At 37.8% G+C, this 26,071-nt stretch overlaps 1 protein-coding gene across 2 annotated transcripts in view; it reads right to left on the bottom strand.

Moving 5' to 3' along the window:
* The window catches only part of NKAIN3 (sodium/potassium transporting ATPase interacting 3), a 636,992-nt gene that overhangs the window by 28,738 nt on the left and 582,183 nt on the right, over positions 1-26,071 (bottom strand). For both annotated transcript variants that reach the window (XM_066266203.1, XM_066266204.1), the window contains exon 5: positions 15,290-15,350. In XM_066266203.1, coding sequence (XP_066122300.1) covers positions 15,290-15,350 — 61 coding nt within the window. The remainder of the gene's footprint in view (positions 1-15,289; positions 15,351-26,071) is intronic.

Raw genomic sequence — 26,071 nt, 5'->3', positions numbered from 1 at the left:
TGTGTGGAGAATCCTGGTTAGTCCACTGTCCCTACAGATTGTTCTAACAATAAGCAACTACTACTGTGACTTTTCGCTCTCAGTTGCAAGAGTCATATCACATTTATAAAGACACGTGCAACATACTGGCTCCTACCTTTCTACCTTTCTTAGTTTTTATTTTCTCATATTTGGGAAGAAAGTAGCTAGTTCCTCACCCTCTTCTTACTTTAGTCATCTTTAATAGTACATTTTCTATTCTCTTTAAAAGTACATTTTCTATTCTCACTCAGCTCTTTTAAAGCCATGTAAATTATGCTTGATTTTCCTACAGGGGATATATGCTTAACTCTTCAGTTAATCATTAGTGATTGGATGGAATAGTAGCTTATTGTTGTCAACTACAGCCTGCCTTTCATGAAGTTCTTTTGAAGTTTTTGCAATTTTTCAATTACTGTCTGTTCAGAGTCATCAGTGGCTGAAGGCCATTTTGTCACTACTGCTGGGCTTATAGGAAGAATATTTTATTCTAGAGAAAACAAGATTAAAAAATCCTCAACACACCTCCCTTTTCTATTTTGGGGGCTCCCTTTTCATTTTTATTTGGCTACATTTCCAGCTTTTTTTCTTCTCATGGGTTCTGATCTCTGGAATCAGATGTTCCCATAATCAGTGCTGGCAATTTCTTCCTTACAATTTTCTGAGAGTAGAAAATAAATAATGGAGTACTAAATTTCTAAACTCTCTTTGGGGTGAATAAAGCTGACAAGAAAAATAATGCTCAGAAAGGTGAGAATGAAAAACATTTTTATGAAATTGTCTAAACAGTTATAACTTTTTCCTTACATAAGATATTTTCACTTAGTTATCTAGTTTTTTCCCCAATATATTTTTTATCATTCTCATTTAAATTTAGCTAATGTTTGACTTTGCTCTATAAATCAAGTGACAAACACTTGCTGGCTTTAAAGTCTCTCTATAATTCCTTTTTTACTGTCAGCTTCTATATTTTTGGATATTTCCCCTTTGACTATTATATGGCCTTTATTATTACTTTTGGCTTTCCCTTTCCTAGTGCAATCTCTATCCAAAAAGAAAAAAAATGCCATTTTTAATGATATGTCTTTTATAAATCCTTTTCTTCTTCTATGAATTACTGTTCAAAGAAGATTGAATCTTATCACAGACCTGAGTAAGTACAGATGTGACAAGATATTGATTCGCTCATTCCCTGGTGTGTGTGTGTGTGTGTGTGTGTGTGTGTGTGTGTGTTTGCTGAATGAGGCTTAATGTAGCTAGTTTTCTGGGATAGCCAGTTCTTGCTGGGCGAAAAATAACGTATTTACCATAGAGTGCCTTATAAATGTTAGTTTTTTCTGTGAGTGCCAAGATATCAAATAGGTTGGGAATCACTGGAGTAAGACAGAATTCAGTATCCCTAAAAGACCAATCCCACCATTCATTTAGTGAACTGAAGATACTCAACTATGCATCACTTCCTGTGTAATCCACATTTCCTCAGGTCTTCTGAATATTCCATGGTTTCCCCAAGCTCTTTTGACATGTTTTACCCAATATTAGAAATGCATTTTCTTTGTTCTCTTCCTAGTGATATAATATTCTGCATGTAAGACCATGCTTACATGCTCTGAGCAGCCATGCTTGGTGCCCTGAGCCACAGTTGGTCTCTATTTTTTTCTGTGCATCTATTTCACCATTATCTGTACTTCATTCTTATGTAATTATTTACATGCCTGGTTTCCTTAATAGAATGTAAGATCTCCTGGAAAAGGGACCAAGTGTAATTTTTTTTCTGTATCCTTGTGGTCTAAGACACAGAAGTCTTTCAATAACTGTTTCTTGAATGAATTAATCAATAAGTTAATAAAAGATTGGTTATTTAAGCTTGTTTACAGCTTTAAAATGAAACACTAATATTCTAGATCTAGACTATAAATATTTTAGATCTGGACAGGTCATTAACTTCAGAACAAGAAGAGTTATGAGAGAAGTACAAGATCCAATCAAATATTTAAATGCCTACAAGAATTGGCAACCTACCTAGAAAATAGAAAGAATATAGTATTTTAAGGCAATATGGTTGAAAGAAACAACTAGGGTGCCAACAAAGTGTTAAAAAACAAGATGATAAATGCTTTTGAGGCACATAGGGAGACATTAAAATGTTTTAAAGAGTTAGGAAATGTAATACCAATCAAAAAGAAACTTTAAAAGGTGTAAAATTTTCTTTCTACTCAAGTCTAATGTCATCTGAGTCTTGCTGTTGTGGGTTGCTGAATTAGTCATATTTGAAGGGTATGGATTTAGCTTGTTTACCAACTGTTAAAAAACAGTTCTATTTAACCTGTTGAAATAGTGGAAGGTCAGGACACCCTAGGAATTTGAGTTCTGTTTCCCAGCTGGAAATCCCTCAACATGTAGCAAACTCAAATTGTTTAAGATGTTCATTTATTGGAGAAATGCATTTCCAACACAGGAAATGGACTATAGAGAGAAATAGTTAGCCAATTCCACAATTTTAATACTCTTTTATGAAGCACAGATTAGGGTTTTGTGATCATTGAGGTAACCAGTGTTTACCTGGGGTGTAAAATCTTTGTGATTTTTTTTTTAGGTGAGAAGAAGGGAGATAGTGAGGCAGTTCCCTGCATGTGCTTCGACTGGACCCACCTGTCAATCCCATCTGGGGCCGATGGTCTAGTATTGAGCTATTTTTAGCACCTGAGGTTGATGCTCTCTGACCAACCAACCTGTTCTCAGTGCCCTGGGAAATGCTTGAACTAATTGAGCCACTGGCTGTGGGAGGAGAAGAGAGCGAGAAGAGGGAGAGAAAGGGAGAGAGAAGCAGATAGTTGCTTCTCCTGTGTGCCCTGACCAGGAATTGAGCCAGGGATGTCCATATGCCAGGCTGACACTCTATTCACTGAGCCACTGGCCAGGGCCTGTGATTCTTAACATAATCAGACAGATTATGTTAGATCTGGCAGGTTCACCCTGTAAAACCAATTCAACATTTGAATTGGGTAATTAAATTTAAGTTGAAAGGCATGGGAAAATTTTATTAAAGTTGTATGATATTTAAGAAGATATTTAGACTATTGAATTTTAGTAGACCAAAAAGTTACTGAAAGTTCAATGAAATACTAATCAACTTTATAAGAAATGAAATTGTGATACATGCCACAATATAGATGAGCTTAGAAAACATTACAGTAAGTAAAACAAGTCAGACACAAAAGAACAAATAGTGTATGAATTTATTTATATGAGGTATCTAGAATAGGTAGAACCATAGAGATTACCAGGGGCTGGCAAGGGGAGGGAGGGGGAGATGAGGAATCATTTCGTGGGTACAGAGTTTCCGTTTGGGATGATGAGAAAGTTCTGGAAATGGATAGTGGTGATGGTTGCACAACATTTTGAGCAGTTAATTGCACACATAATAATGTTCAAATGGTTAATTTTACCACAATGAAAAGAAACAAGAAGTCCCAAGAAAATCATTATTACAATTGACTAGATTTTTAAATGGAATACTGGAAGTTTTATGTAGCACATAAAGATTAAGAAAAAAAACAGATTTTAAAAAATTTGTCACTTTAATAAATTGCATAGTGATTTAAACCCTGAATAGATGTAAATAGAATTTTCTGGGAAAAGAAGTTTCCTTCACGGACATCAAAAAATGCGCAGTGACACCTGAAAAAGTTCATCTGCCTATAGCTTTCACAATGGACTCTTGTGAAAGTTTTTTTCTTCCTTTCGTACTTAAAAAAAAAAATGTTCACAGCTGGTCTTATTTGGAAAGCTCACTTTACTTAGAATTAGTGGGACTTGCTTTTATTAGAGAATGATTTTAAGAGCCGTAACTTTCTGAAATAACATGGCCTTTGGGGCAGGGAGACAGATACTCGTTCTTAGGTTATTGGACACCAGCAGCAATCGTTTGGAACACCTCCTTAAATGAGCACTCAGGAATGCTTGCTGGGGAGGAGAGAATAGCCCGCTGAAATGTAATATCTTACAAAAACATAGATTTTACTTGAAAAAAAAAAGAGAGAAAACAAGGAACAGAAAACCGATCATTAAGGTCTGGCTTTGCTTTTGAAATGTGTGGAGAAAAGAGCAAATGGGCAACGACAAAGTCCTCAAGAAAGCCTGGCCTTCACCTGTTTTCCTGAGTCTTTGTTGTCTCAACCGGGAGGAGAACACAGTCAGTACGACAGCCCGGCTTCAACTCTAGGACTAGTAACTAACAGTCTTTGTTTCCCCTAAATAAAAAAGGAACATCTAATTTACATTTCATAATTAATACATAGGTGAATAAATAAAAAATAAGGCAAATATAGAGCAAATGAAGAGAAAACAAAATACAGTGTTTGAGTCAACTTGTCCACTGTCTTTTCTCACAACGTGTAAGAAAAAAAGGTATGCTTTGCATCATTTTCACGTAGCCTTCCTGATAAACACAGAGTTTAAAATTATGTCCTGGATACAATCTGCCCTTTAATTTCCTATTTTTCTAAGAGTCAACAGGCCAGGAAAGTCCAGGTTACTTTTTGACCTTCCAGAGCAACCAGTATGAAGCTGCTCCTGCAGCCAAAGCCTTTGCTTTGTCTGGAAGCTTCTTCCAAGAAGTGATTCCTTGTGCCCTTGCCGTTCCTTCTGTCAGGGATGTTCTCTTCCTGCAGCTCACCTTACAGGCTCCTTTTCATCCTCCTCAGCTTCAGTGCCATCCCCCCCCCCCCCCCCCCCCCGAGAGACCTCTCCAGGCCCACAGAAGGCACTGGCGTAGTTGTGGAATGCCTAAAATGCTTTACTTGGCGTCAGTGACAGGAAAACCCCTGCCTGTTTCTACTGCAGGGGCTCTACCTCTGAGAAGGCCCTCACACAGCCTTTTGGGTGCTCCTCAGCGCCTTGCACCACAAAGGCACTTCTCATCTTGTTCCCAAGTTATGTGGTCAGGTATATCTTCTAGCAATGACTCAGTGACCAAAGTCCCTTTAATATTATTGTTCCACCATTTTCAGCACATGGCTACCAAAGCTTCTGTGCTTGTCTGTATCCACAGGTGGAAAGAGAAAGAACATGGAGAATCACATGGGGAAGTTATTTAGGGAACAGGCCTGGCACTGGGCACATCTCTTCTGTTCACTTCTATGATCTAAAACTCAGTTTCATGGGGACGCCTAACTGCAGGGAGCTGTGTTAGAAGAACAAACCAATGGCTTTAGTGACTAGCTGGCTAGTCTCTGACACAGGCAGGTACACAGCTATTATGAGATTTGTGAAGGTGGTATTTAATGAATGAGGACTGGGAAGCTTACAAGTTTTGAAACAGATTAAACTATGAAGCAAAGAATGCTGTCTTTGGGATCACCATAAACTCAAATATAGACTTTCTGTTCTTACAATCAAAGAGAGAGCAAGAGAGAACTAGAGAGAGAGAGAGAGAGAGAGAGAGAGAGAGAAAGAGAGAGAGAGAGATCCTGTTTCCTCCCATGAGGAATAATGTGGACAAAACTGAAAGGCTAGTTAGGTTTAATTTAGAATTAATTTACTTTGTACCTTATACAACTTAGAAGGAGAGAAATATGCTTTACTTCTTTCAACTTTATTTTCATATTCAAGTACTATGAATATTCCCAAAAGCCTCACTTAGATTCCAGTTTCAAATATTGTTCCCAGAAAAAACTCTAAATTACTGTTTTCTTGGTAAATAAAGTACTTACTATAAAGCACATGAAAATGAGTATTCCATATACACTTTTTATTGTTGGTTACTTGTGTGGCATTTTTTAAAGGAATTATACAATCAGATTTCCATTAAGTATTTGGTAAAGAATATAATTCTTGAGAATATTATGTGCCATTCTGTTGTTTAAAAGGGATAAACATCTGCTTTATTGTCTGGTCTTACTTTTAAATGCTTCTGTTTTATTGTCTGATTTTACTTAAAATGCTTCATTGTGACCGTGAGTATAAGCTGTATACCAGGAACAGTAAGTTAACATTTTAAAGAATCAATGATAAATCATCATCCCACAAGGAGCCAGGGCAAGTATTCAACATTTATTACCCACAGTTGCATCAGAAACCTGCTTAATTTGCATCATGATATTAGAAATAATTTTTAAAATTTTATTTATTTATTTGTTTGTTTATTTATTTATTAGAAAGAGACCAGAGGTTTTGGAGTGGGGGGAAAGAAACATTGATTACATTAATTTGCTGTTCCACCCCTCCATGCATTCATTGATTGGTTCTTATATGTGTGCTGACCAGGGATTGATCCTGCACCCTTGGAGTATCCAGAGGGTGCTCTAACCAACTGAACTATCTAGCCAGGACTAGAAATAATTTTTAATTGCTAAAGTAAACACTACTCAACAGATGGGATTGCTTGGCAGCGCTCAAGAGGATGGGATTGCCTGGGAAGCCAGAAAGAAAATTTTTCCAAGAGGGAAGAGTCAACAGTGACCCAAGCCATCAATTATAATGAAACTCAATAAGATCTAAGTGATTTTGACAATTAGAAGATCATTGCTGGCCATCGAGAGAGCATTTTCAGTGATAATATAGAACAGGAGGCAGACTGACAGTGAATGGGAGGAGAGAAAGCGAACACTAAGTCTGCACTACTTCGTAGAAGAGTGAAGAGATTAAGAAGTACAAATTGGCAGTTATTAAAATAGTCACAGGGATGTAAAGTACAGCATAGGGAATATAGTCAATAATACTGTAATAATTATGCATGGTGTCAAATGGTTACTAGACTTATTGGGGATCACTTTATAAGTTATATAAATGTCCAATCACTATGCTCTATACCTGAAATTAATATAATAGTGAATGTCAACTGTTACTGAAAAATTAAAAAAAAATTATTAAGAAAAGAGAGAAGTCTAGTTGTAGAGGGAAGAAGCGTGAGAGACAGGGAAGCTAAATGCATACCAGGAGGGGAGTCAGGGTGACTTCTTTATTATGTGACTTGATTCATAAGCTAAAGAAAAGGACCCAGTGGAAGGAAGAATCTGGGCAGGAAGAGGGGGGGAGAGAGAGAGAGAGAGAGAGCGAGCTAGGGAGGGGAGAGTTAATGGAGCAAGGTACTGGAATATGTGGGTGGGATGGACATAAAAGCCACAAAAGTCACAAGGCAGAATGAAGCCCTCTCTGGCTATGTGAGGATAAAGAAAATCATGGATAAATGAAGGAAGTGCTATGGCAGAGAGACCCTGGGAACTTGTGGGAATCCGTGCCTACTGGCTTTCATTTTCTTCGTGAAGAATCTTAGGCTAGAGGAGTAGGAGGGTGCCAAGAATCAGGTCACTCTGAGCTTCATTTTCTTGTGGCTAAAATGAGGGCAGGGACTCCAAAGTCTTTGAAATGAGGGTAGGGAACTCTAAGACCGTAGTGTTTTTCATTCCTTTGTTTGTTTTTGTTTTAAAATAGGATCTTTCACATTCCACATGGGGGTCACAGGCTCTCAGGATCTTATTGGGTCACAGTATAATCCGAGTGGGTCTTCACACATCAGTGCAGACTTTTGGCATGGGAGGAAACTGAGGTCCAGGACAGAGAGTCGAGGAGGGAGCAGGGCTCTTGTCCTCCAAACACAAAAGCCATAGAACAATACGTGGAGCTCCCTGGCTGCACTCCGGAGCTGCAGAGCTGCTGGTTCCTACATGACCGTCAGAGCCACTAACCTCTCTCCCTTGGAGCGCACAGCGCCTTACTGAGCATGCTGGAGGGAGGACACCCCGTTTCCCAAGGAGAGCAAGGCCATCTGCCCTCAGCTTCGGGGTTTGGAGAGTAAGCCTGCAGTTCTAAGGGAACTGAAGGTGGTGCTGACGTTGACTGAGGACGGAGGACCCAGGGTGGAAGGGCGGCTTACGTGCCATATTGTGAAGTTGCCTCAGGGCCAGTGGATGCAGGCCTGTGCTTTTCTCCTCCTCAGTCAGTAGCATAGGGGACAGATGTAGAGATTGAGGGGTCAGTGTACCTGCAGTGGGGCTGGCAGATCTAGCTCAGCGGAAGAACTGAGAAGGGTAGGGATGGGGTTGGGATAAAGGCATTGAATTTAGAGTTAAAATGGAAACACAGGGGACTGAGTCAGAACATGTCAGCTGCTCTGCCTGCTGGGCTCCTAAATCTTCCCACTAATACCCCAGAGCAAAACCATTGCACAGGATCCACATAAAATCCTCACAGCCCATGTGTTCTCACTGCATTTCGGGTGCCATGAGGCTGCAAATTTTAAAATCTGTTACTCTGCTCCCTCATAATCACATCTGGTTCCCAAATCCCTCATCTTCCATTTGATGCCATCTGGATGGCAGCTCTCCATCCTTCCTTCTCCACTGAAGGACATGCCACATAGTTTTGGGCTTTTGGTTACAGTGAGACTGTGAGCGAGACCTGTCTGAAGCAGGGGTGTAGCGAGAGCCAGGTAGGCATCTGTGAGGAGGGCTCATATTAGGGGTGAAGCAAGGCATCACACTCCCTTGACTATTCATCTGGAGCAGAGATCAGGATGCTGCCAACATTTACCATTTGTAAATGAATGAAGAAGAAAGTGTGCTGCACTTGGTTGTACTTTGAGATCCATCCACCCCCTAGCCTACCCATCATGGGGCGCCATCTGCAGAGCTAAGTGCCTCTGGGATCTCCTAACAGGTGATGTGACTTGTTACTGGGCAAGGAAAGATACTGGCAGAAATTGGACTGCCTTCATTTAAGTTATTTCTAACATCCAGTTTCAAATAGAAGCAGAAAAATAAACCCCCGCATTTGGGGTGTAGGTGTTCTCTGCTTGTTAGTGTCAGTTTTCTGTCAAAATGATACGTTTTTTTGCCATGAAAATTTCCATGGAGTATAAGTGCACAAACCACTTATAACTATGTTGGGAATTAATCTGATTTTTTTCTACAGTGCAGGAAAAGGAAAATTTAAATGTTTATAACATGTGAAGAAGGAGATATGAGAGATAATCTAAAAATATGGGAGCATTTTTTCCTACTATGTATTTTGTACAATAAATATTCACTGATTTCCTATGATGTTCCAAATACTGAATCAGGTCCTGGGGTCCTAGGGTGGGCGAGACATGACCCCCATTTTTCTACAAATGGGGTGCTCTGTTAATTGAGAAATAAGTTGAGCATAGGTTCAGAGACATGTCTAAGCTTACTAGTCATGGGGATGACCCGACCTCAGGAAAACTATTAAAGAACATATAGGACCTGTCGGTGACTTGAAGGGAGGTAACGTCTCATTTGGTGGGTAACTAGATTAACGAAGAGTCAAGGAATATGCCCAAGGTTCTAGCTTGAGTGAGGTGTGCTCATTTGCATAAATGGAGATAGAGAATAGAAAAGGAAGAACTTTCTCCTCCATCTCTGCCAATGGAATTCCTAACCATCCTTTGTGGACCATTTATTCGTACAGTTACTCACCCAGTGCTTACTCATTATCTGTTGGGTAGAGTGTCCACAGTGTCAGGAAATAGGCTAAGCCAGGGGATATTGTGGCTTTTAAAAATTGCAGCTTGTGCTAAATGTTCCCAAGGGCAGTATACAAAGAAATCATAAAATAATATATCACAGGTGCCCTCATCTGGCCTGGGGAGAGTGGAAGGGAAGTGGTCTAATTTGGAAGGAGATAGTTAAGCTGAGATCTGAAAGATGTATAAAGTTAGTGAGTCAGCAGAGGGAAGAGGCCCCTCTGAAAGAGCTTGCTGTGAGGAGGTGTGGAAGTGCTTCATGGACATAGAACAGCTGTGGCTGGAGATGAGGCAGTGAGGAGAGTAGGATATGGCAGTAGATAGTCCTTGGGCAGGCTGGCTGATAGGAGTCCTGGTTTAGTGAGATAGGCATTAGTCTAGGCTCCATTCCACTGTGAGTTTAGCACTGACTTTGGAACTGGTTCTAAGTAAAGGGCTCTTTATCTTTTCCCTGAGGAGAGTCCCCACTTAGTTCACTGTTTTGAGTATTTGGGTGTTTATGATATTCTTCCTGAGAGACTGTCTTGATAATCTACCAAAGGACTGGAATTCTATCTCTAAATCATAACTTTGTAGCTGAGATCCTATGCTGTGTTGGCCAAAATTACCACCTTGCTGGCCCCAACTTTTTAATAGTAGGTCTGTCCCCTTGGCCATATTTTGCACTTGGGTTCACTTTGTGTGTACATCTAGCTTACAAATCCCTGTTCCTTCTAAGACACCTTGTCCAGGAATCAACCAACTCAAGCTCTGGCTTTGATGTGGTATAGTGGAGGTTTAGTCCATCTCCCTATATCTTGGTTTTTTAAATTACAAAAATTCCACCCAATTATGTCAAAGAGATACAGGACCTCCATTTGTAAAACACAAATATTTGTAAATACTTCAGGTATCTCACTAAGTTTCAAATATAAGGGATAATAATTTCATCAGATCTGAAAAGCTTGGGGTCCTGAAATACATTTTTTTAAAGTGAGAGAGTCAGAGAAAGAGACAGAGACAGGAAAGGAGAGAGACGAGAAGCATCAACTTGTAGTTGCAGCACTTTAGTTATTTGTTGATTGCTTTCTCATATGTGCCTTGCCTGGCGGGGGTGGGTTCCAGCTGAGCCAGTGACCCCTTGCTCAAGCCAGTGATCTTAGGTTCAAGCTAGTGACCATGGTGTCATATCTATGACTACACAGTCAAGCCAGCAACCTTAGGGTTTCAAACCTGGGTCTTCAGCATCTTTGGTGGATGCTGTTTCTACTGTGCCACCACTTGGTCAGGCTTGAAATACATTTTGAAAAATAAGTTCTGGGTCAAGAGAATGCATTAACATATAAATTCAATATTTCTTTATGGGGTGCTAAGCATTTTTCTAGGCTCTATGATTACACCAGGGAACAAAATAAAGATCCTGCCCACATAGATTTGCTATTCTAATAGCTTATAATTCTATAGCTATTTTGTAGTCAAATTGGCAAATTAGGGGAAATGCTACAGACTCTAAATCTAAACTGTGCTGAGTATAGTTAACATGCAGTTCACCAGATAGTTGCTGAAAGAAATGCTCTCTGAGAACTAATACATTTTTTTAAAGCTGAGTTATTTTTAGCATCAGAGTGGTGTTTTTCTTTTTTTTTTTAAGATTTTATTTATTGATTTTACAGATATAAGGGGGCGGGAGTGAGAAGTATCACTCATAGTTGCTCCACTTTAGTCGTTCATTGGTTGCTTGTTGTATGGGCCTTGACTGGGCAAGCCCAGGGTTTTGAACCGGCACCTTTAGCATTCCAGGTTGATGCTTTATCACTGTGTTACCACAGGTCAGGTGAAAACCAGTAAATTTTTAATAATTTACTGGAAAAATACTATATGACTTCTTTGAAATAATGACTATGATTACAGGATCACCCTTTCCTAAGTCTCATACAGTTCTCTGTCTTTGACTCACAGAATCTTCTGTCCCACTACCCTTAAATATGCAAATAGTGCAAGGTTCACAGGATAACCAACTCATTTTCTATTCCGAGGATCACCCAGGCCTTTGCTGCCCTCAATCCTGCCCCTCCTGCCCAACCTTTGGGTCACTCTGCTTGTCTACATCTTCTCCATGTATTACAAAGCTAAATTCTCACGAGGAGATCCAGATTATTTTTATTTCCAATTTACATAATTACTATGTTGACATCACCTTATGCTTTTAAAAGAAACTCATGGGAAGACAGGCAAATACATAAACAGTAGCTTGCAAGCCTCAAGAAACAGTAGAGATATGTAATATTTTTCCAATAGTCACGCTTCCTTCCACTAAAAAGATCCCAAAAAGTATACTAGCAAGGGTCAGATGGCAGCACAAAAAGCTACTTTGAGCTGTTCAATGAAAAATATTGAACCCACATGATGGGGGTTCGTTTCTTTTTTAAAACTGTTAGGGTTGCCTGACCTGTGGTGGCGCAGTGATTAAAACATCGACCTGGAATGCTGAGATCACTGGTTCAAATTCCCGGCCTTACCTAGTCAAGGCACATATGAGAAGCAACTACTACTATGAGTTGATGCTTCTCGCTCCTCCCCTGCCCCATTTTTCTCTCTCTCTCTCCTTTCTCTAAAAATCAATAAATAAAATCTAAAAAAAAAAAAAACACCTGCTAGAGTTTCAATATACTTTTCTCCTACCATTCAACATATATAAGTACAACCGAGACTGGCTTTTGTGAGTCCAAACACATGTCCCCGTTGTAACTGGCAAGCTCACATCAGAAGGAGCAGTGCTAGCAACAGATCCTCTGAAAAAAGTATTGATACAACTTAATACGGGTTTCAGCATCTTTGGCCTCACCTCTGCAGTTTCCTGAATTAAAACATACTTTTTAGTAAATTTGACAAGATAGTAACAAGCCCGCAAGTTCATGTTCAGTAGATGATTCACAAACAAGACGGTGACAGGTTTTTATGATTACACGTTCCAAGTATCCTGTTCTCACAAAAGTGCTCATAGAGATGGATAGATATTTAAAGAAGAACTTGAAAAAGAAACAAAGAGAGATAAATATGCTTTTTCATTAGAATGAATGATAGGAAGTATTGACCCCACCTATCAACACTCTATCTTTTGTGAGCTTTGTATTTTCATTATCTTTGACCTGATTTTGGTCTTTTTAGGAAATAGCAAAAACGCCAAGAAGTACTATGAAGGCAGGTAATCAGAACTAAATATTTCCTCAAGCTTTTAGCACCCTTCAGAAATGTCTGTCACTGAAGTGTTTAGTCCCATAGAGCCACTGAGCAGTGCAGAGGAGAAAGGCAGGTAGCTCTCACTAATTTTTAAGGGTGGCAGACAGTTTTCAGTATAAGAACAGGCTTAACTTTGCATTCTGAATAATGGAGAGATTTTCATTACTTAGAACAGGAATTGAAATCACATATGATATATTATCTGCCAGAATACTGTGACGTTATATTATAGATTTGCAGTTACCTTTCAGTATAAGCTTTCCAGAAGTATACTTAGACAAATTGGAAAGCTAGCAGTATTGTTTCCTTGTTTTATGTTTTCCTTTTGCCAAACAATTCAAAAGACACATCTTCTTGGCTGTGGGTTGGTAATGTCATATCCAAAGGGCAGTTGATTACTGCACCTAAAAGCTAAGTGTTGGCATAAATTGTACTAGTCTATGAGATCATTGCAATTGGTTTCATAGATTTCTTTCTGTTCACATCTGCCTTCTGAAGACTCTGAGACAATTCAATTACAAGTGCACTTTTGATTCCTACTTCTATCAATAAAAAATATAAAATTACCCTTGCTTGAGAACCATCAGACTAAAAGGTTTGTGATTGCCTTTTACTGCCATCTCTCTTCTAGCAGATTATCATGTCAGGTTGGTCTACGGCATACTTACTTTGTTTTGAGCATCCAAGACACTTTCAAACTCTAAGTATTATTTGAATTGATGGTAACGCAACTACTCTGTCCAGATGTCTCTCTGTAACTTAATGTATGACCCCAGTAACAAACATTAGAATTAAATCGTTAATGGAATAGACTGCTAGCAGCTGCTTCAATCCCTGTTTGATAGGCATTAAAATAGCTGATTCAGAGGTTTCTATAGAGAAACTTAAGCTAATTAAAGACAACAAAGTCAATGGAACTGTAATATCTGCCAGTAGCAATACAACCCCCACACACTGACATGAATACTCTAAAATAAGGCGGATAAAAGGGCAAAAACATTTACCCAATTTTAGATGAGCCTTTTATTTGGTGTATCATTTTGCATTTCCCAGCTTTGCTTAAAATCACAGACCTCAAAGGAAAGTCCTTTCCATATTTATTCTACTAGATAAAGACGATTGATTATTCTGCCTTTCTCACACATTGGCGTCGTTTGAGAGCCTCCCACCAAGTCAGTGAAGAGGAAAAAAAAGAGGATTCTTTCAGTATCTGCTCAAAAGTACCATACGGGATTCAGTTGAGATGTATTATTGTTTCAATTTTTTGAAGTATTTATTCATACCCACTTTTAATCATTTCCTTTCAGTCCCGTTTCCAGTTAAAACTGTCCATCCTCAGCCTGTTGTTTTGGCTGTGCTGCCTGCTTTATCTGTGAAGTCAGAGGCAGGCAGCTGACTTTTTGTACATTAACATTGTCAGATTGTGGAAGTAGCCACTAATGGAACTCCCGAGAATAGACTTTTTGGCATCAATCTCGTAGTGGGAAGAGTTGTCATTACAGCCGCATTTTTGAAGCGTCAGAAACTTTCTGTTTCATCTAGACTAAAAAAGCAATACCCTCCAAGCAAGCATAAATGATACGATGCAGTCTGTTTGCATGTTCTCACTGCCTGATGAGTTTTATCTCAGGTTCTAATACTTATTTCACTTGCTCAAAAGAATTGAGATGAAAGCTTATTGTCTGAATTACAGTTTATCTTTCATCCGCTACATCTTTTTGGTAGGAACCATTCATCAGACCCCTCTGGAGCTGTGCTTTAGAATGTTGTAATGGCTAGCTAGAAACTTACCCTCATGTTGTTAGAGTCAACTTTACAACTCAGACAGTAACTGCAATGATACAAGTGAATGTCTGCTATAGTTGGGTGTGATTTGTTTATCTAATTATCATGATTTTTAGATAAATTAAAATTTCCTTTAGTACTACTGTGTCCATAACAGAGTTGTATCAGAAAATGCCTTGTACATTAGCAGGTAGGTGCTTAATATGTTACATGCCAGTTGTTGACCTATGTTGCAAATCTCTACCTACATAACTTCAGGGTATATATATCTTTTTTTGAGTGTTTCGCTAAAATGTGATTATTTAGCTTTTTTAGCATCTCTTTCTTTGTTTTTTACATCTTGCCTTGAAGGTTGTCAGTTTTAATTTTCTCTGAGTATTTTATATACTTACAGATCTTGTTATAATGTGTATTGTTGTACTGATGTTACTGCTATAAATCAGATTTCAAAATTCTGTAGCCAACATACTTAAAGTTGGTGATGGATAAAGCAATCCTGAATTTTTCTCAGTATATTGTTTAGGTCTCTGGTGAAAAGTTACTAAGACACGATATGACAGCAACTTGTAGGCTTCTGTGTCTCTGGGTAGCTTCGTACACAACTTGGAAAGTTTCAATACTCTGTGTCATCTTATTTGAGTGCATTTTGCTTTGTAAATGTTTGATTGTAACTCCACTATGGTGAGATCAGTCATTTTAAATTCCAAATACAAATGATTTCATAGTCCTGTAATGAATTACAGCCCTGTAATAAAACCCACAGGGAGATATAGCAATACTTACAGGTGTCCTCTTCTTCCATGAAAATACTGATCACATAACAGGCATACACAAAACCAACCAACTGCAAGGAAGGGGAAAAAACATATTTTAAGAATCTATGCAAAATGTCCATAAAGAGTCTTTATAATCCAATTAATAAAGAATATATATTGTGTCTATAAATTTGTAATAGAAAAAAATCTTGTTTTTAAATAATAGCTATGATTTCAAAAAGGCTTTTCATTTCTACTTAATTTTAGTAACCTCCTAAAAAAGTATACAGGAATATGGGAAAAAACTAATTTCTAGATATTTCACTTAGACTGATTTGGAATTAGCAGGTTTTGTAAGATCACCACAGATTATTCTGAACATATATTTTTAAGTTTTGACTATGTATAGAGCAATTTGTAGCTGTACTCATTATTACTAAAACTATTTTAATGTTTAATAACCAAAAAAGGAATCAAAATATATTAATTATAAATTAAACTCTAATCATTTGCTTAATTATTTAAATGCTCAGATAATGTAAATTCTATTTAAATATCATGCTGTTTTGTTAATTACATCACAATAAAATTCAGTCACTTTCAGGTATTAGTCATAAAATAAAATAGACAAGATCTGGATACTAGTGGTTAAAAGAATACATGCAGGTGGTTTTAGGCTTTCTAGTTTTTCACATTTTTTTTCAATTACACTGAGAAGACAATTTTTATTCTTTGGATCCAGTGACACTGTAATTCTTGGAGGACAAAACTGTCATTGAATCTAGTTTGGTCTAAAATTACTCTGATAAGTACTTTGATGAAAAAGAGATACCTCAATAGCTGTTACATAGTCTGTCTTCTTGCCTTTCTCTCCATCATTAAAGTCTGTTCCTCCTTCTCCCTTATAAAATAACATTGGGAAGGACACTATTCAGTGTCAGAGGCTGAATGCAGAGAATAATATATCTGGTGTTTTGTGACTGCCCCGGTTGATTAGGACTCTAAACTTGCAGCCCACATTTAGACTGTCTAGAATAAGGCCAAGAAGTCCCTCAGAGGGTGAAAGGTTAGAGTAACAAGAACTGGACCTACCTGAATAATCCAGGATAATCTTTTTGTTTTAAGGTCACCTGATGAGCCACCTTAATTCCATCTACAACCTTAGTTTATACTCTTTTGGAAATTAGTACGTGGAAATCTCTGAGGCACTATTATTCTGCTACCACATCTGTGAAGTTGTATTTTTAAGAACTCAGTAGGCTCTCTGCATAGTTTAGGCCACAGTAAGGAAGGAGAAGTGATACTGATGAAATTACTTAAGTTTTAATGTATGAAGTAAAATTATATGTTGATTTAAAAAAAATAACTTGAATGGAAACTTTGAGAAGTCATTTTGTGTATTAATCCATTCCTCTCAGGAAATGCCATCTTTTAATATTGGAGAACCAACTGCCACCATTAGTTTGTTGTTCGTACATCTAGTCTGTGTTTCTCTACCTTTACTATGAATATTTCTAAAAGCAGAATATAATGAGCTTAAACAGCACTTATTTCTAATAGCTTCCTTGACTATATAAATTATAAAACTATTGTCTTTTCAGTTTGATTAAATTATCACTAAAAATTGTTGTTTTATATCTGACAGAGAACTTATACTAGACATGTAGACTTATACATGTCACTCTGCCATTTAAAAATATTTTTCATGCACGTGTCCATAATTACTTTTATCTTCAACCCATAGATTCTTGGAAATTATAAGCCACATGATCATTTTGTGAGCAGTACTTTTCTTAAATAGGCAATATAAGACTGTAAACCCACTTAACTCAGCAAACAAAAATTGTAATTAATTTCAAAACATCCACATGCCTGTCCCCATCAATCTCATCGTACAGTGGTACTCCTGCTTCCTCCCAGGATGATGCTAGAAACTCAGTCACATGGGCATCTTTCTTACCTGTAGTCCTAGTGGGACTACCAGTGTTAAACCACATGTAAGATATTGTTAAAAAACCATTTTTCTTAGGTTTTTAGATAAAAATAAATAGACGGGGAAGTAATATTGTCTCCCCATGCTCCCATGGATGATCTAGTTCACTTCTTTTAATATGTGTTCCATTTTGGAATCTATGTTCCATTTATGTATCTTTATATGCAAATACCCTTATTTGGAGGACTTACATTGAAGATAGCCCTTTGCTTGAAAAACAGTTCAGTGAGTTCATGTAACATGAGTTCTAGTGACACAAACATAGACAAATCAGAAGTCTTTTGAACCCTAAATAGCTGGATCAAATGACAATCAAACAGATCAAGAGTCTCCTATTCAGCATAACTGAGATCACTGATACTGTGGGTCTATTCTAGTTGTTTTGGAAAAAGAAGAGTAGTAGCAGAATGGGTGAATCATTCTAACAAAAAAATTTCTGAACTAATTTTGTTATTTTGGTTACAGACTGAAATTTACATGCTGCATTGTTTATTTTAATCTTGGAAGTTGCTTATTGAATATAGTCTATAGTTGCTCAATGACTTTTGTATTCCAAAATAATCTTGTTTTACAACAAACTCAGGTAAGTGAAATTTTTCAAATGATTACTTTTTCATTTGTACTGGTGTGAGGTAAGTAAAGATAAATATTTTTTTTTTTTTTTTTATAATTTTATTTTTTTAATGGGGTGACATCAATAAATCAGGATACATATATTCAAAGATAACAAGTCCAGGTTATCTTGTCTTTCAATTATGTTGCATACCCACCACCCAAAGTCAGATTGTCCTCTGTCACCTTCTATCTTGTTTTCTTTGTGCCCCTCCCACCCCCTATCCCTCTCCCATTCCCCCCTCCCCCCCGTAACCACCACACTCTTATCAATGTCTCTTAGTTTCACTATTATGTCCCACCTACGTATGGAATAATACAGTTCCTGTTTTTTTCTGATTTACTTATTTCGCTTCGTATCATGTTATCAAGATCCCACCATTTTGCTGTAAATGTTCCGATGTCATCATTTCTTATGGCTGAGTAGTATTCCATAGTGTATATGTGCCACATCTTCTTTATCCAGTCATCTATTGATGGGCTTTTTGGTTGTTTCCATGTCCTGGCCACTGTGAACAATGCTGCAATAAACATGGGGCTGCATGTGTCTTTACGTATCAATGTTTCTGAGTTTTGGGGATATATACCCAGTAGAGGGATTGCTGGGTCATAAGGTAGTTCTATTTGCAGTTTTTTGAGGAACCACCATACTTTCTTCCATAATGGTTGTACTACTTTACATTCCCACCAACAGTGTATGAGGGTTCCTTTTTCTCCACAGCCTCTCCAACATTTGCTATTACCTGACTTGCTAATAACAGCTAATCGAACAGGTGTGAGGTGGTATCTCATTGCCGTTTTGATTTGCATTTCTCTAATAGCTAAAGAAGATGAGCATCTTTTCATATATCTGTTGGCCATTTGTATTTCTTCCTGGGAGAAGTGTCTATTCATATCCTCTTCCCATTTTTTTATTGGATTGTTTGTTTGTTTGTTGTTGAGTTTTATGAGTTCTTTGTATATTTTGGATATTAGGCCCTTATCTGAGCTGTTGTTTGAAAATATCATTTCCCATTTAGTTGGCTTTCTGTTTATTTTGTTATCAGTTTCTCTTGCTGAGCAAAAACTTCTTAGTCTGATGTAGTCCCATTCATTAATTTTTGCCTTCACTTCTCTTGCCATTGGAGTCAAATTCATAAAATGCTCTTTAAAACCCAGGTCCATGAGTTGAGTACCTATGTCTTCTTCTATGTACTTAATTGTTTCAGGTCTTATGTTTAGATCTTTGATCCATTTTGAGTTAATTTTTGTACAGGGAGAGAGACTGTAGTCCAGTTTCATTCTTTTGCATGTGGCTTTCCAGTTTTCCCAGCACCATTTATTGAAGAGGCTTTCTTTTCTCCATTGTGTGTTGTTGGCCCCTTTATCAAAAATTATTTGACTATATATATGTGGTTTTATTTCTGGACTTTCTATTCTGTTCCATTGGTCTGAGTGTCTATTTTTCTGCCAATACCATGCTGTTTTGATTGTCGTGGCCCTATAATAGAGTTTGAAGTCAGGTATTGTTATGCCCCCAGCTTCATTCTTTTTCTTTAGGATTGCTTTGGCTATTCGGGGTTTTCTATAGTTCCATATAAATCTGATGATTTTTTGCTCTATTTCTTTAAAAAATGTCATTGGAATTTTGATGGGAATTGCATTAAATTTGTATATTGCTTTGGGTAATATAGCCATCTTGATTATATTTATTCTTCCTAGCCAAGAACAAGGTATATTCTTCCATCTCATTATATCTTTTTCGATTTCCCTTAACAATGGTTTATAGTTTTCATTATATAAGTCCTTTACATTCTTTGTTATGTTTATTCCTAAGTATTTTATTTTTTTTGTTGTAATCGTGAAGGGGATTATTCTTTTGAGTTCCTTCTCAGTTGTTTCATTGTTGGCATATAGAAAGGCTATTGACTTCTGTATGTTAATTTTGTATCCTGCGACCTTACTGTATTGGCTTATTGTTTCTAGTAGTCTTTTTGTGGATTCTTTGGGGTTTTCGATGTATAGGATCATATCATCTGCAAAAAGTGATACCTTTACTTCTTCTTTTCCGATCTGGATGCCTTTTATTTCTTTGTCTTGTCTGATTGCTCTGGCTAGAACCTCTAGTACCACATTAAATAAGAGTGGAGAGAGTGGACAACCCTGTCTTGTTCCTGATTTAAGGGGGAAAGCCTTCAGTTTAGTGCCATTTAATATGATGTTAGCTGATGGTTTATCATATATGGCCTTTATCATGTTGAGATATTTTCCTTCTATACCCATTTTGTTGAGAGTCTTAAACATAAAATTGTGTTGTATTTTATCGAAAGCCTTTTCTGCGTCTATTGATAAGATCATGTGGTTTTTGTTCTTTGTTTTGTTGATATGGTGTATTACATTAACCGTTTTACGTATGTTGAACCATCCTTGAGATTCTGGGATGAATCCCACTTGATCATGATGTATTATTTTTTTAATATGTTGTTGTATTCGATTTGCTAGTATTTTGTTTAGTATTTTAGCATCTGTATTCATTAGAGATATTGGTCTGTAGTTTTCTTTTTTTGTGCCATCCTTGCCTGGTTTTGGGATGAGGGTTATGTTGGCCTCATAAAATGTGTTTGGAAGTATTGCTTCTTCTTCAATTTTTTGGAAGACTTTGAGTAGAATAGGAACCAAGTCTTCTTTGAATGTTTGATAAAATTCGCTGGTATAGCCGTCAGGGCCTGGACTTTTATTTTTGGGGAGGTTTTTAATGGTTTTTTCTATTTCTTCTCTACTGATAGGTCTGTTTAGGCTTTCTGCTTCTTCTTGACTCAGTCTAGGAAGGTTGTATTGTTCTAGGAATTTATCCATTTCTTCTAGGTTGTTGAATTTAGTGGCATAAAGTTTTTCATAGTATTCTACAATAATTCTTTGTATATCTACGGTGTCCGTGGTGATTTCTCCTCTTTCATTTTGTATTTTGTTTATATGAGTTCTTTCTCTTTTTTCCTTGGTAAGTCTTGCCAAGGGTTTGTCAATTTTGTTGATCTTTTCAAAGAACCAGCTCCTTGTTCTATTAATTTTTTCTATAGTTTTTCTGTTCTCTAATTCATTTATTTCTGCTCTGATTTTTATTATCTCCTTTCTTCGGCTGCTTTTGGGTTGTCTTTGTTCTTCTTTTTCTAGTTCCTTAAGGTGGGAAGTTAAGTGGTTCACTTGGGCTCTCTCTTGTTTGTTCATATATGCCTGAAGCGATATGAACTTCCCTCTTATCACTGCTTTTGCTGCATCCCATAGATTCTGATATGTCGTATTGTCATTTTCATTAGTCTGTATATATCTTTTGATCTCTGCACTTATTTCTTCTTTGACCCATTCATTTTTTAAAAGTATGTTGTTTAGTTTCCACATTTTTGTGGGATTTTTTTCCTCTTTTTTGCAGTTGAATTCTAGTTTCAAGGCTTTATGATCAGAAAATATGCTTGGTACAACTTCAATTTTTCTGAATTTGCTGATATTGTTTTTGTGGCCCAACATATGGTCAATTCTTGAGAATGATCCATGTACACTGGAGAAAAATGTATACTCAGTCCTTTGGGATGAAATGTCCTGTAGATGTCTATCATATCCAGGTGCTCTAGTGTTTTGTTTAAGGCCACTATGTCTTTGTTGATTCTCTGTTTGGATGACCGATCTAGAGCCGTCAGCGGTGTATTGAGGTCTCCAAGTATGATTGTATTTTTGTCAGTTTTTGTTTTAAGATCAATAAGTAGCTGTCTTATATATTTTGGTGCTCCTTGGTTTGGTGCATATATATTAAGAATTGTTATGTCTTCTTGATTCAGTGTCCCCTTAGCCATTATGAAATGGCCATTTTTGTCTCTAAGTACTTTTCCTGTCTTGTAGTCAGCATTATCCGATATGAGTATTGCTACACCTGCTTTTTTTTGGATGTTATTTGCTTGGAGTATTGTTTTCCAGCCTTTCACTTTGAATTTGTTTTTATCCTTGTTACTTAGATGAGTTTCCTGTAGGCAGCATACAGTTGGATTTTCTTTTTTAATCCATTCGGCTACTCTGTGCCTTTTTATTGGTGAGTTTAATCCGTTTACATTTAGTGTAATTATTGATACTTGTGAGTTCCCTATTGCCATTTTATATCTTGCTTTCTGTTAGTTTTGTGTCTTGTTTGATCCTTCTCTTTCGTTTTTCTATCTTTTGTTTTTATTTGGTTGTATTCCATACATCTTTCCTCTGTTGCTATCTTTTTTATCTCATGTGCTTCTGTGGTGGTTTTTTCAATGGTGGTTACCTTTGAGTAATGAAAAGGGTCCCTACCCTGTTCATTGTAGCGAACTATTTTGTGAGTACTTTTGCACTCCATCGTCCTTTGCTACTGTTAATCTCCGTCTTCTCCCCCTCTTTCTTTTTGTTGTTGTCACAGTTTAAATTTGGTTTTATTGTGTTCTTCTTGGAGCTTTTACTTGTGGCTCTGTTTTTTTTTTGTTCTTTGTATCTGATTGGAGAACCCCCTTTAGTAATTCCTGGAGTGGGGGTTTTCTGATGATAAATTCCCTCATCTTTTCTGTATCTGTGAATGTTTTTATTTCTCCTTCGTATTTGAAGGATAGCTTTGATGGGTATAGTATTCGTGGCTGAAAGTTCCTCTCTTTCAGGACTTTAAATATTGGGGTCCACTCTCTTCTAGCTTGTAGAGTTTCTGCTGAGAAATCTGATGATAATCTAATGGGCCTTCCTTTATATGTTGTATTCTTCTTTTCCCTGGCTGCCTTAAGAATTTTTTCTTTGCTGTTGGTTTGTGTCAATTTCATTATGATATGCCTTGGAGTAGGTTTGTTGGGGTTAAGAAAACTTGGAGTTCTGTTTGCTTCTTGAACTTGAGGCTTTAGTTCTTTCCACAGGCTTGGGAAGTTCTCATCAATTATTTGTTTAAGTATGTTCTCCATTCCATTTTCTCTCTCTTCTCCCTCTGATATACCTATTATTCTTATGTTATTCTTTTTGATGGAGTCAGATAATTCTTGTAGGGCTATCTCATTTTTTTTAATTTTTGAGTCTCTTTCTTCTTCTCTCTGTTGTGCCTCAAGTTGCTTGTCTTCTATTTCACTAATCCTCTCTTCTATCTGACCTGTTCTATTAGCTAAGCTTGTTACTTCATTTTTCAGCTCGTGAATTGAGTTTTTCATCTCTGTTTGATTTGTTTTTATAGTTTCAATTTCCTTGGACATATATTCTTTGTGTTCATGGAGTTGTTTTCTGATCTCCCTATATTGCCTTTCTGTGTTTTCTTGTATATCTCGGAGGATTTTTAGGATTTCTATCTTGAATTCTCTGTCATTTAGCTCCAAGGTTTCCAATATATTAAATTTTTTCTCCATAGATTTTTCCTCATCTAGCTGTGTTACCTCTCTTTCTTTTGTATCCATGATATTCGATTTTCTCTTTCTTAATGGCATCTGAGGGTGGTTTTGTTGATAGTATTAATGAGATTTAATAAAGAATAAAAAGTTAAAAAAATAAAAAAATAACAAATAGAAAAGAGTTGTTTTTTTTTAAAAAAATTAATAATGAAATAAAGAAAAGTAAAATAAAATAAAAAATTTTTTAAAAAAGGAAATTATTCCCCCCCTCTTTTTTTCCTCTCCTCTCCTCTCCCCTCTTTCTTGAGAAAATCTTGTGGTGGACTGTGAGTTATAACAAACAATGCCTGTGATGGAGGGCCTGAATTGGGGAAAAGTAATAAAGGGGCAAAAAAGAGAGAAAGAAAAAAAAAAAAAAAAAAAAAAAGGAAAAAAAAAAAAAAAAAAAGAAAAAAGAAAAAAAAAAAGAGCGTATGGACCCAGAAAAAGCAAATAAGGAAAAAATTTGGGTCAAGAATAAAATGATTTGCTTTTAGGTGTTGGTTTTCTAAGAGTTATGATGAGAGGAATAAGAGGAAAATGGAAAAATGGGGGGACAAATTAAAAACTTACTATTGTATTTAGTGGAACAAGAACTGGATAATATGGAGAGCCAGGGATGGGAGCACTGCTAGTGAGTTAAAAAGGTGAAGTAAAAACCCCCCAAAATGCCACAAACATAGGTTTGAGTCCCAGATAAGATAATTTGTTTGTTATTGAGGTTTGAATGAGAGGAGATGTAAAGGAGAAAGGAAGAAACTAATATAGAGGGAGAAAAGAAAGAGAGAGAGAGAAAAAAAGAGGGAACCACTAAAAGAAGAAAAAAGAAAGGAGAGAGAGAGAGAGTTAAGGGTTTTGGAGTGCAACCCTCATAGAGAGAAAGGAAGAGAAGAGAAAAGATAATGGGAGATGTAACACTTATGGGTAGTGTAGTTCAAGGAGAGGAGAGAGTAAGACCAGTAGAGAGTTAATCGGCCAAATTGGAGGAGGAAAAAAAAGTCTCAAGAATGAAGATAAGAGAAACAAATGAACAAATATAATACAATGGGATAGGTTATAAAGTCTGCAGATTATTCTTGATTTTGAGAGGTTATCTTCTTGCTTTTTCTTTTCTCTCCCTCTTCCTGGTCGGTGACTCTGTACCCCGGGTTCTGCCCCTTTGGCACGCTCAGGTAGAGGTTTGCAGTTGATAAGTCTCTATGGCAATGTCATGTATTGTGCTTTATTCTCGTTGGGAGTCGAGGCTCATTAGCATTTATAGGCTCCGACAGTGAGAGAGTCCGTGTTCCTGGAGCCTTTCTCCTAGTCTTTCCTTCCTCAATTAGTAGCCTGATAGTCCAGGTATGGGGTTGCTGCTGCCTCTGCCTGGATAGTAAGAGGCTCAAATTGCTGGCAACTCCCCACTCTATTTCCACTCAGCACAGGGCTCTGGGTAAGGCTCAGTCAGTCAGAGCTGCTAGCATAATCAGGCGGGCTTTCCGCCCACTCGAAGACCTCTGGCTCTGCCACTCTATCCGGTAACACAAGCGGGCGCCCACTTCTGGGGGGCGCTTGGAGGAAACTCTCACTCACTGTCTGCAACCAGGATATCCGGCCAGCAGTCTCACGCTCTGAGTGAAACCCCCAACCGCAGGGAAAAGTTGCAGCGTTGGAATTGAGTCTCGCTCAGTCCCCGTGTGCGGCTTTTGCAAGGCGCTGGGGCGGCCCGAGATTCCGCTTTGGCCCACACAAAGGCCCCTGACTCTGCCCCTCTGTGCGATAACACGGGCGCGCACTGCCGAGGCACTCGGAGGAATCGCTCACTCCTTATCTGCGCGCGCACACCAGGATATGAGGCCGGCCGCGGTTCCTTCCCTCTGAGTGAAACAGCCTCCAGCACGGAAAATCTCCACCGTTGGGATTAGTTCTCACTCCCTCCCATGCGTGGCTTTCCCAGGGCGCTGGGGCTGCCCAGAGACTCTGCCCTCAGCCCACAGAAAGGCCTCTGACCCTGCCTCTCCGTGGGGCAACACGGGCACCCACTTCCGCGGCTTAGGAAGAAATTCTCGCCCACTAACTGCGCACCGACCAGGAGACCGGGTAAAATGGCCACTCCGCTTGTCTTTCTTTGTTTGGGTTTGGCGCGAGTGTTAGCTTGTATTGCCCGGGTTGCCACAGGATCAGATTTTCCTCGGCTTGGATCTCTGAGCCACAGCCTGGTTCGGCCGTTTTTGCTGCGGCGCCCTGGATCTATTCACCCCCTTTGCCCGCCTCAGTTTCTATATTCACAGTTACCAGAGAAAGCCGCCCTGTTTAGGTTAGTGAGGAAGGCGGAGCATTTCTTACTCCCTATTTCCTTCGGGGTTTGGTTATATATTTAGCCAATTTTTCACTCAATCATACCTTTGGGTGTATTGCGAAGAATCTGGAAGCTCCAAGTATAAGTTTTTCTGTTTCTGGTTGAAGATCTTGTTGAGTTTTGGGGGAGATTTATCGGTATCGCTTCCTACTCCGCCATTACTCTGACGTCATCTCCAAGATAAATATTTTGATTAAGCGCTATAGACTTTTTCTAGTATAAAGCTAAGTCCTTCATGATAGCTCAATATTATAATAAATATTAGTTTTCTATTTTTCTAATAGAGTATACATTTTTAGAAAAAAACTATAACACTTCTACTTACACCTTTATGTTGATTTAAAGATAAATTATTTTGTCTTCTTTTGAGATGACAATAATGCCTAAAGTATATATTAGCATATTATTAGCCTCTTTGATGGGGAATGTGTTTCTGTGTCTTCTAACATTAGCTCATTCTATTTGGCATGCTTGGCCCATCAG

The sequence above is a fragment of the Saccopteryx bilineata genome, chromosome 3 (genome assembly GCF_036850765.1).
Source record: "Saccopteryx bilineata isolate mSacBil1 chromosome 3, mSacBil1_pri_phased_curated, whole genome shotgun sequence".
In the NCBI taxonomy this organism is placed as follows: Eukaryota; Metazoa; Chordata; class Mammalia; order Chiroptera; family Emballonuridae; genus Saccopteryx; species Saccopteryx bilineata.
This window is presented reverse-complemented; position numbering and strand designations above follow the sequence as displayed.